Here is a 14,595-nt window from a genome sequence, read left to right as displayed (position 1 = left end):
AATGACACATGCACCATTAGTCATGTACAAAAATGTCTACTTCACATGGCTTATAGAGAAATGTTAGAAAGTCTCAAAAAAAGAGAAGATAATAAAAATACGAAATACTATGCAACAGCTTAAAAAGAAGTAGGCAGATCTTTATGTATTGATCTGACAAGATCTCTAAAATATACTGTTAAATGGAAGAACAAGTTATAAACAATAAATGGAATATGCACTCATTTGAATAAAAATGAAGAAAATTGGGGAACCTGGGTGGCTCAGTAGGTTGAGCGTCCAACTCTTGATTTCGGCTCAGGTCATGATCTCAGGGTCCTGGGTTTGAACGTTGGGCTCTGTGCTGAGCATAGAGCCTGTTTAAGATATTCTCAATCTCTCTCTCTCTCTCTCTCTCTCTCTCTCTCTCTCTCTCTCCTTCTCTCTCTGCCCCCTCCCTCCCTCCTTCCCTTCCCCTTTTCTCCCTCCATCTGCTCCTCTCCCCTAACTGCATGTTCTCTCTCTTAAAAAAAAAGTTTTTAAAAATGAAGAAAATCTTGGGGCGCCTGGGTGGCGCAGTCGGTTAAGCGTCCGACTTCAGCCAGGTCACGATCTCGCGGTCCGTGAGTTCGAGCCCCGCGTCAGGCTCTGGGATGATGGCTCAAAGCCTGGAGCCTGTTTCCAATTCTGTGTCTCCCTCTCTCTCTGCCCCTCCCCCGTTCATGCTCTGTCTCTCTCTGTCCCAAAAATAAATAAACGTTGAAAAAAAAAAAATGAAGAAAATCTTTATGTATGCCAAAATACATATAACTTGAAAAAGAATGTATAACCCAAAATGAATAAACAATGGTTATCTCTGGAAAAAATGGGAATTTAGCGGGGCTTGGGGGTGGAGATATAAAAAAAGTATTTTCACCTTCTATTCTATATAAACCTGTATGTTTATTGTGTATTGTGTATGTTATTGCTTTACTTGTGTACTTAAAAAATAGGATTTACAAATCTTTTAAGAAAAAAAAAGCCATCAAATGAGTAATTTAAAAATCATTGTTTTGCTTTAATTTGGTCTTTATTTTGACTACTTGTTGAAGGTCACATGATCCTATAAAGTGCCTCAACAAGTTTCAACCCAGATAACATTACGGAATAGAAATAATTTCAGTAAGAAAACACTGCTAAACTGCTCAAGTCCTTCTGCTTTTTGACAGGGATTAATTTAATGATTCCATACATTGATTCCTGGTAAATTACAGCCATTCAATTTGATACATCATATAACTGTACATTATCATACTGTACTGCAAAGTATCAATCTTTTTAGTACATAGCCATAATAAAAGCAGAATGCTTTAGAGAATCAGCTCCAGGATAAATAAATGGACTGAAAAAAAAAATACCTTTAAATTAAAATCAAAAGAGACATTTAAAGTTTGGGCATTCTTCATTATGGGAAAGAATCTTCCACTTTGAGACTATTATATATCAGAAAAGCTCCATCTGTTGTATAATTATCTCTGATAAACGGCCTGATGCTTCGAGCTTCATTAGAGAAAAGGGAAGAGAAAGACACATACAGAAAGAACTGTGAATAAATCTCCCCACCGTATTTCACTTAAAACCAGCCCAGCAGGAAGTCATAAAGTATTTTTTTAATAGGTAATATTTTCTAAATGTTCTACTAGAATAAGCCAGCCTGTTTTGCCCAATATCGATCTGGTTTTCTGAAGTAGGCATAGTCCAAAAAAGGGAAAACTAGTTTCGCTGAAAGATTATTAGAAATTTAATTGGTAAAAACAAACAGTCTAGCTACTTGGTGGCTGTGATATTCATTTTTCAGGGGACATTAATTTAACCACAGATAAAGAATGTTCTCAAATTTCTATTTTGGGAATCACTGTCATAATTAAAAGAAAATCCAGCCAGCACTTGGAAATGAAGCTTTAATCATTAACAATCTTCATTAACATTCCAGTTAGTATGGTTCTCACTTTTTCTGTATATTTTCTTTTGGCTATAACAAAAGCATCTCTTGGGTGGATGCAGTAGAGAAGAATATGAAAAATCTGGAGTATTATAGATGAAAAAGGCCCAGAGCTGAGTGCTAGTCCTGTCATGTGATTCAAGGCAAATTAGCATGCAAACCTTTTTCTCAGCTGTAGAATAATAGGAAGAATAGCTGCCCTGCCTACGTTGCACACGGTCAGAAAGATCCCAGGAAAATAATATTTGTTAAAGTGCTCTGCTAAACAGGGGTTAGCAAACTTTTTCTGTAAAGAATCACTGGGTCTTTGTAGCAACTACCCAATTCTGCCATTGTAGTGCAGAAGTAGTCATAGACATAATACATAAATGAATGAGCATGTCATATTCCAATAAAACTTTATCAACACTGAAATTTAAATTTCATATAAATTTTACATGTCACAAAATATTGTTCTTTTGACTTTTTTCAATCATCTAAAATCATTACAGGCCACACAGAAACATGTGATAGTCTAGATGTGGCCCATGGGCCATATTTTGCCAATTCCTCTTATAAACAATAGTTTTATATATGTGGTGGCTGCTGTTTATTTCTTAGTATGTGCCTCTACAGAGCTTAGGAAAAGTATTCTGTATGAGGTGGGCACTCTCTAACTGCTGGATTAGAATGTCAGAATATTTGTGGGGCGCCTGGGTGGCTCAGTCGGTTAAGCGTCCGACTTCGGCTAAGGTCATGATCTCATGGTCCGTGGGTTCGAGCCCCGCGTCGGGCTCTGTGCTGACGGCTCAGAGCCTGGAGCCTGTTTCAGATTCTGTGTCTCCCTCTCTCTGTGACCCTCCCCTGTTCATGCTCTGTCTCTCTCTGTCTCAAAAATAATAAACGTTAAAAAAAAAAATTAAAAAAAAAAAAAAAAGAATGTCAGAATATTTGAAAACAAGCCCATTTCTTGCCATCACTCTTTCCTAGGTATGGATTTCAACTGTTTGAGTATCAGTTCTCTTCCTCTCCTGCCTTGAAAGAAACAGACCAGCCAAATCTCCTCCAGCACCTCTATTTCTATCCAGTATGTAGTGGGCCTGGGAAAAAAAAAAACAAAACCCAAAACCTAGGTAGGTACGCACATCAGAAGTTTCCTAAACATGTCTACCTGTGACATGCTCAGGATAACAAGAAAGCTGATTTATAAGACAGAGAAAGAAAAGGACATTTTTTCATCTTTTAAGCCCTATCTGATAAGACCCTGACTTAAGGTGACCAGTCAATATGCCCCTCATTTAAAAATAAAACAACTGGTTCCGGTGTTTTCTATCTACAACCTGACATTATCCTTTCTCCCTTTAAAAGCTGGGTCAAGGGGCACCTGGGTGGCTCAGCTGGTTGAACATCCAACTCCTGATCTTGGCTCAGGTCATGATCTCACAGTTTGTGAGATTAGGTCCTGCCTACGGCTCTGTGCTGACAGTGTAGAACCTGCTTGGGATTCTCTCTTCCTCTCTCTCTCTCTCTCTCTCTCTACCCTTCCCCCTCTCTCTTGCTCCCATTCTCTCTCAAAATAAACATTAAAAAAAAAAAAAGTTGGGTCAAGAAACAGAAGTACAAATCACACTTCATCTCCTCTATGAAAACCCTGGAAATTGGGAAAACAGCGAATAAGTAGCAAAAGCAGAAGAAAGGTTATTTTGTTCTTGTTAAATGTTTATGCAACATTCCTTCCTCTGTAGTTTACATTTGCACGCAATGTCCTTTATACCATAAATCACCACAGAGGCAGGAAGTTATGGTGTGATGCCAGAATCAGGCTACTGTGATCTTGGGTAAGATACTGAACCATCATCCTGTGCCTCGACCTCCACACCTGTGAAACAGATATGGTAACAATCTCTACCATACAGGGTAATTATGAAGATAAAGTAGGTTACTGCAGATAAAGTATTTGGAATAGTGCCTGGTATTTGAGGAGTCCAGAGCTAGCTGTTACCACTGTTATAGCATTTAAATACTGTGACAAGTCCTTTGGTCACTCTTTGAGTTTTGTTTACACTGCTTTTTTAAACAAGTTTCTAATGGGTTAAAAGTTCCACAGACTGTTCTGTAGTCACACAACAAAGGGAGAGGAAGAGGTATGTGAGTGTTCAGACAAAAAACACAAACTTTGTCTGGAGCTTTTGGATATCTGTGTTATTTGACATTCAGTCAGGTTTTAAGAAATTCTTCTGGATAAAAATCTGCCCTGCTTCTTTGCTTTACATGCTTGTCAGTAGTTCTTACCCTATCTGCAGTCTTTTTAGAACAGCACTAATGCACCCAGACTCTCACCACATATATTTCATTTCTTGTCCTATATTCATTTCACAGTGGGAAGTAAAAAAGCAGATATAAATAATACCCATTCTCTTGATTATTACAGACAAATAAAAACTTTCCACAAGTCCTGAAGAATGCACTACACTTCCAGTTCTACATAGTAACAGTAGACCCACAATTACTGTATAGTTAACAAAGTATGTAGTACTTGGATCTGCAACACAAACCCATTTCCCAGCAACTCCCACACCCCACATCTCTTTACCTCTATATAAGAGAAGCTACGAAGGGCCAACAGATGAAATTCTGGTCCCTTGAGGTTGCTAAAAGATCAACAGAAGTAATCCCCTTCCTCTGCTTCCTCCACCCTGCTTCTACAGTACAGCATAGCTGCAGAAATCTCTAAAGTGCCTATCGACCAGGCTGTCTACTCTCACCTGGGTCTTCACTGCTACTTGGCAACCACCATAATTATCTCATGCTGACTTACAATGCATCTACCCTAACACTTTAACAAACTTCCTTAGTTTCTTCATCCCTATATCCCCCATCCACAAACCAGGCACACATAGTTTTCAATCTCGTTGAGGTAGCAACACCCACCTAAGAAAGCTTTTACAAATAACCTGCTTACTGACCACTGTTCATGCTGCTGCCTCCCTTACACCCCAAATTCTTCTGAACCCATTTGGGAGAATAAGCCAGAATCTCAGGGAGAAGCATATATATTTGAAAAGGTGACCTCCTTGGGGGATAGAGACCTAACCTTACTCATTTCTGTAGCCAGCACTTAACCTAGTACCTCACATATAGTAGGCTCTCAGCAAAGATTGCTAAATGAATATACAAGCCACTGAAAAAGATTATTAAATAGCTTATACTTAGGTAATCAGTCTCAAGACCATCAAATCCAAGTGTCTCTGGTCAGCTGACACTCTCTACAGCATTTTAACAATGATGAGGCAATAAGCTATTGTGGATGCTTGCAAACACTTGCTTTGGAGACAAATTAGTGGGCTGGAACATAAACTATATTGAGAAGCAGAAGCTCTGTAACTTTGGACTGAAGTTACTGAACCTCTCTATTCTTTACCTTCCTCGTCTGTAAATAGAAGAATAATAAAAGCACCTACCTCACAAGATCCTGTGAAAAATATTACTACATGTAAAGAGCTTAGAAGAGTGCTTAGAATATAGCAGACACTTCATAAATGTGACCTTACATTTTCATTATTTTTTAAGTTTATTTAGAGAGAGTGCACATGTGCAAACAGAGGGGCGGGGCAGAGAGAGGGAGAGAGAGAAACCATCTCAAGTAGGCTACATGTGGGGCTCAATCCCACGAACTGTAGACCATGAGCCCCATGTGGGGCTCAATTCCACGAACTGTAGACCATGACCTGAGCCCAAATCAAGAGTCTGACGCTTAACTGACTAAGCCATATTTTCACTATTATTATGAAAGACCACATCATAAGTTGAAATTTGTTCCTTGGCTTCTGTGACCTTACCAATTATCATTCTCCTCTTCTCTGACTTCTTCAGTTTCCTACTCTGTCTTGATTTCACTCTCAAGGTTCTATTCTCACTGCTTTTAATTGCTCTCATCTTTGCCAATCTCATTTAATCATTAAGGCTTCAACTATCATCTCCCAAGTGTTTGAAGCTCACTCTGACTTCCCCTTCTCCTGAGCTCCAACTCAAACTGCCCACTTGAACATGAAAGTCATCATCATATCTCAGATTAGCAAACCTCAACTCCTCATATCTGTAAAAACCTGAGAACTACAACAATGAGCCTCATAAGAGTTAGGAAATGAGATTTGTTTCAGAGAGTTTAACTCAAACACAAAATGGTTCAAAACAGTAATGTCATCAGAGAGAATGGATCTGAAGCTAGTAGAACTAGACATCTTTACTCAGATGGAAGGTATTTATTTATCAAAAGAAAAAACATGGCAGTGTACAATGGACCAGAATTGCAAGTTATGGAAACACAGGAAGTGTTGTGTCCTAGGGGCTCCAGAGCTCAGGGTGGGTGTAAGCCCAGGCAGAGAAAGGAGAAAAGGGTATAAAGATGTAATCTTGCATTGAATGCAACACCTTCCCTGTATGTAGTTAGAGTGTACCTCACAATCTGCTGGACTCAATTAAAAATTCACTTCATTTTAATTCCGCTTATTGAGGCCATACTTTGCCATTTGCTATATTAAATCCTTGTTTGGTTGGCTTTCCAGAAAGGTCTGCCTCCAGAGAAAATGTTTTAGTCGTATGTATAAATTTTTATTTCCAATCTCTGTTACAGGACTTTTCATGATGAATTAACAAAGTAACTTTTGGTTATAATTTGAGTTTCCACATACCTTAATTATAGAGAGACAAAGTGCTGATCTTGCCAACACGAAAATTTCTATTCTCTGTGGTAATTATGTTCCCCATTGTGAATTAACTAATCAAAAGCATGGATTCTGAAGCCAAATGTCTAAATTTGAATCCTGGTTCTAGTATCTAGTTGTTTGTGACCACAGGCAAATTACCTGACCTCTTTGTACCTATTTCCTTATCTGCAGGATAGGGATAATGATAGTATCTACTGTACTGGATTATCATGAAGAATAAGAGGGAAAATATGCAAAACATACAGAACACTATCTTGCACATAAAGTGCTCAATAAATGATAGCTATTATTATCTTCCTCTTGCACACAGCTTGGCTGCTCAAGCTGTTTTTTGTGGTCTAATCCTGGTATGTATGAATACAATCAGGTAAGATCCTGGCCAGCTCCAATCTTTCCCTTAGACAAGGAATTCTTCACCTAAAGGCTACAATGAGCTTAAAAAATTTTTATTCAAAATTGGATAGTGTGTATTTTTCTGAGACAAGGGGTCATACCTTTTATCAGTGTTTCTCAATAAGTACATGACACAAATAGATTTTTAATAACAAAATAAAACTCATTGCCTTAACATTACTACTACTATTTTAATGTTTTCTTCTTCCCTCCTCTTAAATGATTTCTACACCTTCCCCTGGGCCTCTATTCAATAAGTTACAATATTTAAAAAATTCTTTCTCTGCAATACTATTCTAGTATAACCCTTCCCATTTTCAGGGTTACTTCTCCAAAAGAACTGTAATAATATCACTTTCTTTGCTCAAAAACATGACTATCATCTAACACCCAAATAGCTTAGCTGGGCATTTATGACTTGACCATCATCTACCTTTCCAACCTTGTCCTAGGGGTCACTTGCCAGTATAAAACCCTATGTAGCTTTTCTGCACAGCTCATTCTACTCTGTCTAGAATGTCTTTTCACCATCTGTGTCTATTTCAAGACCACTTTCTCCAGTAAACAAACACCCTTCTTCAAGAGTCACGGTCTTTAATACATAAGAATCATTAAAATGGGCACATAAAACCAAGTATCATCGTTTATCAACACTGGCATTACTGACATGTCAGGCTGGATAACTCCTTGCTGTGGAGAGCTGTCCTGTGCAGTGTAGGATGTTCAGCTGCAGTGGTGGCAGGGGGTGGGTGGCAAAATTACTCCTGGTTGAGAACCACTGATATATTGTAACAAATATATTTAATTTCCTCTAATAAGTAAATTCTCTGAAGACACAGACAATGGTCTTCCTTACTATTATATTCTCAATTTTACCTAGTACACTGGCTTATGATCATTTGTTCTCTGCTTATCTTTCCAAAGTTAGACAGAACACTCTAACCTACCATATTCCAAGGATTTCTATATGCTCATTAACTCTGAAACAGCAAACTTCAACCTGTTATTAAAGCTTTTAAAAGGCAAAAACTGCTATGTCAAAATGTGCCTAAAATTTTCAACACATATGGTTATAGGTTGTGTCCTAAAGAAGATGGTTAAAGCATTTAAAAATTTAAGTGGACAATGGACTTCCATATCACATATATAACAATAGTATTCTACCATTGAGGACTTATAGAAGAACAGAAACCACTTCCTACTCTCTTCAAATATCCTATGTTCTATGAAGTTACTATCTCAGTTAATTGCCTAGAAACATTCAAGGCCTAGTTAGTGACATAGGTTAAGTTTTCGATCCAAGGTTCCTAAATTAGAAGTTCTCTAGACCAGTGGTTCTTATCAATTAGCACACATTAGGATCCTCTGCAAAGTTAAAAACAAAACAAAGCAAAAAAACAAAACAAAACAAAACAAAAAAAAAAAACCAAAAACACACACACACACACACAAAACAGATCCCTGGGCCTCCCTCTAGGTCAATAAAATTAGACTCAGGGAATGGGGCTGAAGACTAAAATTGTTTTTGTCTTTTTTTTTTTTTTAAATCTCTAGTGGGTTCTGTTTTGCAGCCAGGATTGAGAACCACTACCCTAGACTGGTTCGAAACTTCGTACTTGACAGTTAACATAGAAGACTATCTTTTAAAAAAGACCTTAAGCTCTACAGAAGAGCTAAGACATATTCTCTTAACTTGTTGAGTTGGGCCTACATGTCAAAACTTTATCTTGAATTAGAAAAGCTGCTACCTTGTTTTCTAGACAAGGCATTACCAAGAAGCTCATGATATGATTCTTGGGCTGCTTTCTCTACCACTTCACAGGATCTGGGCACTTACACTCCTCTTTACTTGGTGAAGTTACATTCAGTTCTGTCGGAAGCGGCTGCTGGCTGGGACTAAGAGTTGGCGTGGTTATCGAGGTATTGTTGTTGTCACTGGTGGTCTCTTCAGAAAACAAATCTGATTGGCTGTTACTGGTACTTGGAGCAGAATCATCGTCTGGTTGTTTCTTTTGAAAATCTGAAGAAAAAGAGTGATATAACCAGCTTAATTAAGGAGTTCACAATCTCCTTGGGAATTAGAAGACAATAAAAGTTAGTACAAAAATAAAAATTAAATGACACAGCAGCAATAATACACTTGGTGATAAAAAAAAAACGGAAGTAAAAAAACGGATCAAAAACATATACCATATAAACCCTTCACTGACAGAGGATAACTGGAGTTAAAGCTTTCCAAGGTCTATGTATTGTTCAGAAAAATGGTAGACATACCAATTTTAATGTAAGAGTTTACAAAGCCAAATACAAATTAAAATTTTAGGAGTAATCAGTAGAAGGGAAAAATAAATAAAGAAAAGTTACTCAGGGGCACCTGGGTGGCTCAGTAGGTTGAACGTCCAACTCTTGATTTCAACTCAGGTCAAAATCCCAGTGTTGTGGGATTGAGCCCCGTGTCAGCTCTGTGCTGAGCCTAGGGCCTGCTTAAAATTCTCTCCCTCTCACCCTCTGCCCCTCTCCTCAGCTCAAGCTTGCTCTCTAAAATAATAAATAGATAGACAGGTATATAGATAGATACATAGATAAAGAGATTTAAAAAAAGTTATTCAAATCAAGACAGGACAGGTAAAAAGGAAAAAATAAGCATAGAAAAAAAACCAGGGTAAACAGAAAACACATAATAAGATTGTAGAGATAAGTACAAATATATTAGTAATGGTAATAACTGTAAACTGACTAAACTAAGAAAATATTCAGATTGAATAAACAAAATCCTGTTTTATGTAGTTTATGAGACACACTAGAAACATGAACATGAGTATAAAGAAAATTTTAAAGTACATTATAATAATACCAGCAAAGATACATGATTAAAAAGCCAGTTATAGCCACAGTACTAACAGAAAATGTAGACTAAGGCAAAAAAACAAAACAAAAACTAGAGAAAAAAAGAGGATTATAGAATAGTTAAAAAAAAAAAAAAAAAAGTTTAAAAGCAAAGAATTTACCAGGAAGATAAAACAATTCTAAACCTGTATGTTCCTAATAACAAAGCCTCAAAATATATAAAGCAAAAATGATTCTATTTATGGGAACCTGACAAATTTACTATCATAATGGGAAGATTTTAATATATCTGTCTAAGCCAAAATAATTAGTAAAATTAAAGAGGATTAATAAGCATAGACTCATATACTCAATAATAAGATAATAAATTATTTTCAACCATATGAGGAATATTTATAAAAGCGGCTATACCTGGCTAAATGCTGATCGCACATTAACCTATAAAGCAGAAGTCTTAACAGATGCAAAGAATTAGTAAGATAAAAGCATTATTAGCTAATCACTGAGCAAGTAAATTAGATTCTGATAAAAAATTCTGTATTTGAAAATTTTTTAATGTTTTATTAAAAATTTAAAGTAAACTCATGGGTCAAATCAGAAATTAGAAAATACTTATAAATAAATGATAAAGAAATTACTACTCATCAACATCCAGTAAAGATAAACATGTACATAACATTATACCTCAGTCATTTCACACCTAGATCTATGTCTAACACACATGTATAAGAATGTTAATTATATATTGTTTGCAATACTAAAATGTCAGAAACAATCTGAAGGTCCATAAACCATACTAAATTCATATAAAGGAATAATGTATACTGTGAAAATGACTGCTACACACATCAGCAGGAATGAATCTCAAAATCATAGCACTGAAAAGAAAAAAACAAGTCACTAAATAACACAGTAAGATTGTGCTTATGTAAACCTTAAAAAGAGTCAAAACTCAATATATTATTTAGAATTTGTATGTTCAAAAATTTTTTTAATGTTTATTTATTTTTGAGAGAGAGTGAGAGAGAGAGCTCAAGCGGGGGAGGGGCAGAGAGAGAGAGACAGAGAGAGAGACACAGAATATGAAGCAGGCTCCAGGCTCTTAGCTGCCAGCATAGAACATGATGTGGGGCTCAAACCCACGTACTATGAGATCATGACCTGAGCTGAAGTCAGAAGCTCAACCACCTGAGCCACCCCGGCGCCCCTAGAAATATGTATGTTTAAACCATTAAAAAATACTTAATACAATTCAGGTTAGTGGTTACTTCTTAGGTTGAGGGAGGGGGATGTGAAGGTGAGAGGTATGCAAAAATAATAGGAATAGTGTACACTGACAGAACAGATTAAAATAAAATTTATGCATAAGGGAATGCTAGAAGGCAGTTAAAATTAATGGATAATACTACAAATACAACAAAAACAATGTTGAGTGAGAAAAGCTATGGAGGGATATATATAATATTTATATAAAAATTTATAATATGTAAAAATACCATATATTGTTTATTGATACATAATTATAATATAATGACATGTGTGGGGATGATACACCAAATTCAGAATAATGGTTATGTCTGGGGTGGGGGGAAAGGGAGGGCAAAGAAGAACAGAGATCTCCAATTCTATCTGTAATTTTTCATTTCTCCAAGTTGGTGTTGGGTATGTAACTTAAGACTATTAGGTACAGTCTCTGTATTTTTCATTTAAAAATCTAATGTTAGTCTATAAACTACATATTATACTTTATCAATTCAGAGAAGGAAAAGAAGATCCCGACAACTCTACATTGCTTTACCTTTTAAACCACAGAGAAACTACTATTATGCTCTTATCACCTCATCAGAATCACTGTTTTAACATGTACTGAGCTATTACTTATGTTTGCATACCATGTGCCAGGCAATGAACTAAATGTTTTATGCGTATAACTCATGTACATCAATTCTCATGACAACCCTAACAAGGGAAGTATAATTATATAGTCATATACCACTTCACTGATAAAGAAACTGAGGCTGAGAAAGTTTAGGTTATTTGTTCCAAGTTAAAGTTACTAAGTAGCAAGACCAGGAATTATATACAGGTCCATCTGACACTAAAACACATCCATGGTCTTTAATCACAACCACAGGATGTAAAATGATGAGCACTAGTTTGGCTCAAAAAAAAAAGACCTCCATGTCAAGTCCCTAATGATTCACAGAACCCATGTTGAGTGCAAGGGATTTAGCCAAAGAATCACTAATCTTTGTGCTGATTAGTGATCTAAAGCCTCTATTGCTTCTTTTCTGTATATTTATTTCTCCTAGCTACTTCCTCATTCTTCAGTGTTTTGGCATTTTAAAATGGCTTATTACCTCAATGTTATTTGTACAGCACCTTTAGAGAAAAAGGTACCATAAAAATGGAATAAAAATACTATAATAATGTAACAATGATGCTTCTTTATGTCATGTCATCTCATTAGCTCTCTTATGTCAATAATCATCGTGTCCCTCCTATAACCATCTCTACCATTTAATTGGAAATGTTACAAGGCCCTAAAAGAACTAAGTCATCATTATACCATCTAGCACAATCCCCAATGTCTGGAGACAGACACACAAACTCACTCACTCAAGCACAATAACACTTAAGGGTAAATGAAATTGGTGTTCACAGACAATAACCAGGTCCCACCCACACAAATCTCCAGCCCAGGCTTTCCATGCTCAAGTACTTTTAAGTTTTCTTTTGTGAATCTTCAGTTGACACAATGTGCCTTCTTTTAACCCATTCTCTCATGATGACTTTTCTGCACCTCCACAGGATGATCAGGTGAAAAAAAAATCATCATTACAAACCAAACTGGCTACACACAAGAGAGCTAGCAGAATCTCTACACATTCTCTGCTCGGATTCAAAAAAGAGCCCAGGAATCAAATAATTTTACAGTCAGAATTAACTTTAAAGATCCAGCCCAATCCTCTCATCTTACAGATAAAGAAGAAAGCAAGGGCCAAGAAAGCTAATTCAAGTCACCAGAAACTCACAGAGCTAAATCCTAAGAGTTTTCTAACTCTCGGGCCAATATGAGCAGCTTATATACTACAAAGAGCTTTAAAGCTGGACCTGGATTCAAATCCTAACTTTGCTATTTAATGGACACATGGCTAAAAGAAAACTGTTTAATCTTTTGGGGCCTTATCTGTAAAACAAAAGGAGGGAATTATTTCTTCCTCTCACAATAGTGTGGATTAAATAAGATAATGTGCATAAAGTAACTAGCACATGGGTACTCAACAAATGCTAGCCATTAAAAATAAAAGGTATTTTCCCAGTTTATAGAAAGATCATGAATTCTCTTTTCCTTTTAGCCCTGACATTTGCATCTTAGTTCCTACTCTCTTGTTCCTTTCTTTCTGAATCTTTTGGTATCCAACTTCTGACAACCGACAAACAAACAAACACAGAAAGGGAAAAAAAAAATCCCAGAAGTCTATTCCAAGGTCGAAGGGGAGCAGATCTGCACCACATGTAAAAAAGTGAACAAAGCAGGCAGAGAGACTGCCTTTCATCACTCTACTCTGAAAAGCAGTATGGAAAAGGTGAAGAAATAGTCACTTCATTTGATCCAGCCACAGTAAAGCCTTGTTCCATTTGTTGTACAGTTCTCATATAAATGGGAAAACCAGAAAACTCCGAGCTTATCAACTTCTATGAGGAAAAAAAAAAAAGGAATAATTACCTATTATTGTAAATTGGTAGACTTAATTGTATATCCAAAGGTGTAAGCTTGGTGAATGTAAATAAAGTTTTCCAAAATAGTTTTGTAAAACTCAGGTAAAAACCTTTGGATTAATAGGATTGCTGTGCAAAAGTGAAAAGAAGCCAAGATCCTGGCAACTTAACTTATTATCAACTAAAAGGAAAAATAATTTCTCAATGAAGGTAACTCTTAGAATCTGAAATATCTAGAAATGGGATGTTTCCACAAGAGAAAATGACCTACTGGTACCAGCTGAGCCAAAATGGCCAATATAGTCCCTGAGACTACTTGCCCATATACTCACTGGACATATTTTTTCCCACTGCTTTTGCAATGCTTTCTTTCACAAGTCAATCTTATTAGAAAGTGTACCTCAAAAGACTGAGAACATTGTAACAACACCTCGCCCTGCTCTGCTGACAAGCCCATTCACCTGAGCAGCCTCGCTGGGACTATACTTTATCTGATTATTACTCAAAACTTACCTTTGGTTTGTATATCCAATGTACTATACAGATTTGGTAAGCTGCTTAGCTCCTTTAACTCCCATCCCACTTCCAGATTAGGACAACTTTTTGAACAATTCCTTTAAGGCAGAGAATACACAACAGTGATTCAGAAAAGATTTCACTAAACTTACTTTCTTTGATAATAAATTCCTTTTTTTAAACCCTCTTCTTAACCTACTTTTTGCTCTTAGCAATATATCATGAATATTTTTTGTCACATACAGACACGTGTGATCACTCATGGGTATGCAATTAAACCAATTCACTATTGTTGTATCTCTGTGCAGTTACCAATTTTTCACTATTATAAGTAAGATTCCATTGAACTTCCTCAGGTTATATTGCTACAAGCAGAACAACTGGGTAGGAGAGAAAGTGCATTTTTAAAACATTTGGTACAAAATATCAAATTCTCTTGGCACAATACCC

The 14,595-nt window shown here is 36.4% G+C and overlaps 1 protein-coding gene across 1 annotated transcript in view; it reads right to left on the bottom strand.

The window, feature by feature from the left end:
- Nucleotides 1–14,595, bottom strand: part of ZFAND3 (zinc finger AN1-type containing 3) — a 328,034-nt gene that overhangs the window by 70,891 nt on the left and 242,548 nt on the right. Inside the window, exon 4 of the mRNA XM_047858007.1 lies at nucleotides 8,897–9,079. Within this exon, the coding sequence (XP_047713963.1) occupies nucleotides 8,897–9,079 (183 nt within the window). The remainder of the gene's footprint in view (nucleotides 1–8,896; nucleotides 9,080–14,595) is intronic.

This window comes from Prionailurus viverrinus, chromosome B2, assembly GCF_022837055.1.
Source record: "Prionailurus viverrinus isolate Anna chromosome B2, UM_Priviv_1.0, whole genome shotgun sequence".
NCBI classification, from domain to species: Eukaryota; Metazoa; Chordata; class Mammalia; order Carnivora; family Felidae; genus Prionailurus; species Prionailurus viverrinus.
This window is presented reverse-complemented; position numbering and strand designations above follow the sequence as displayed.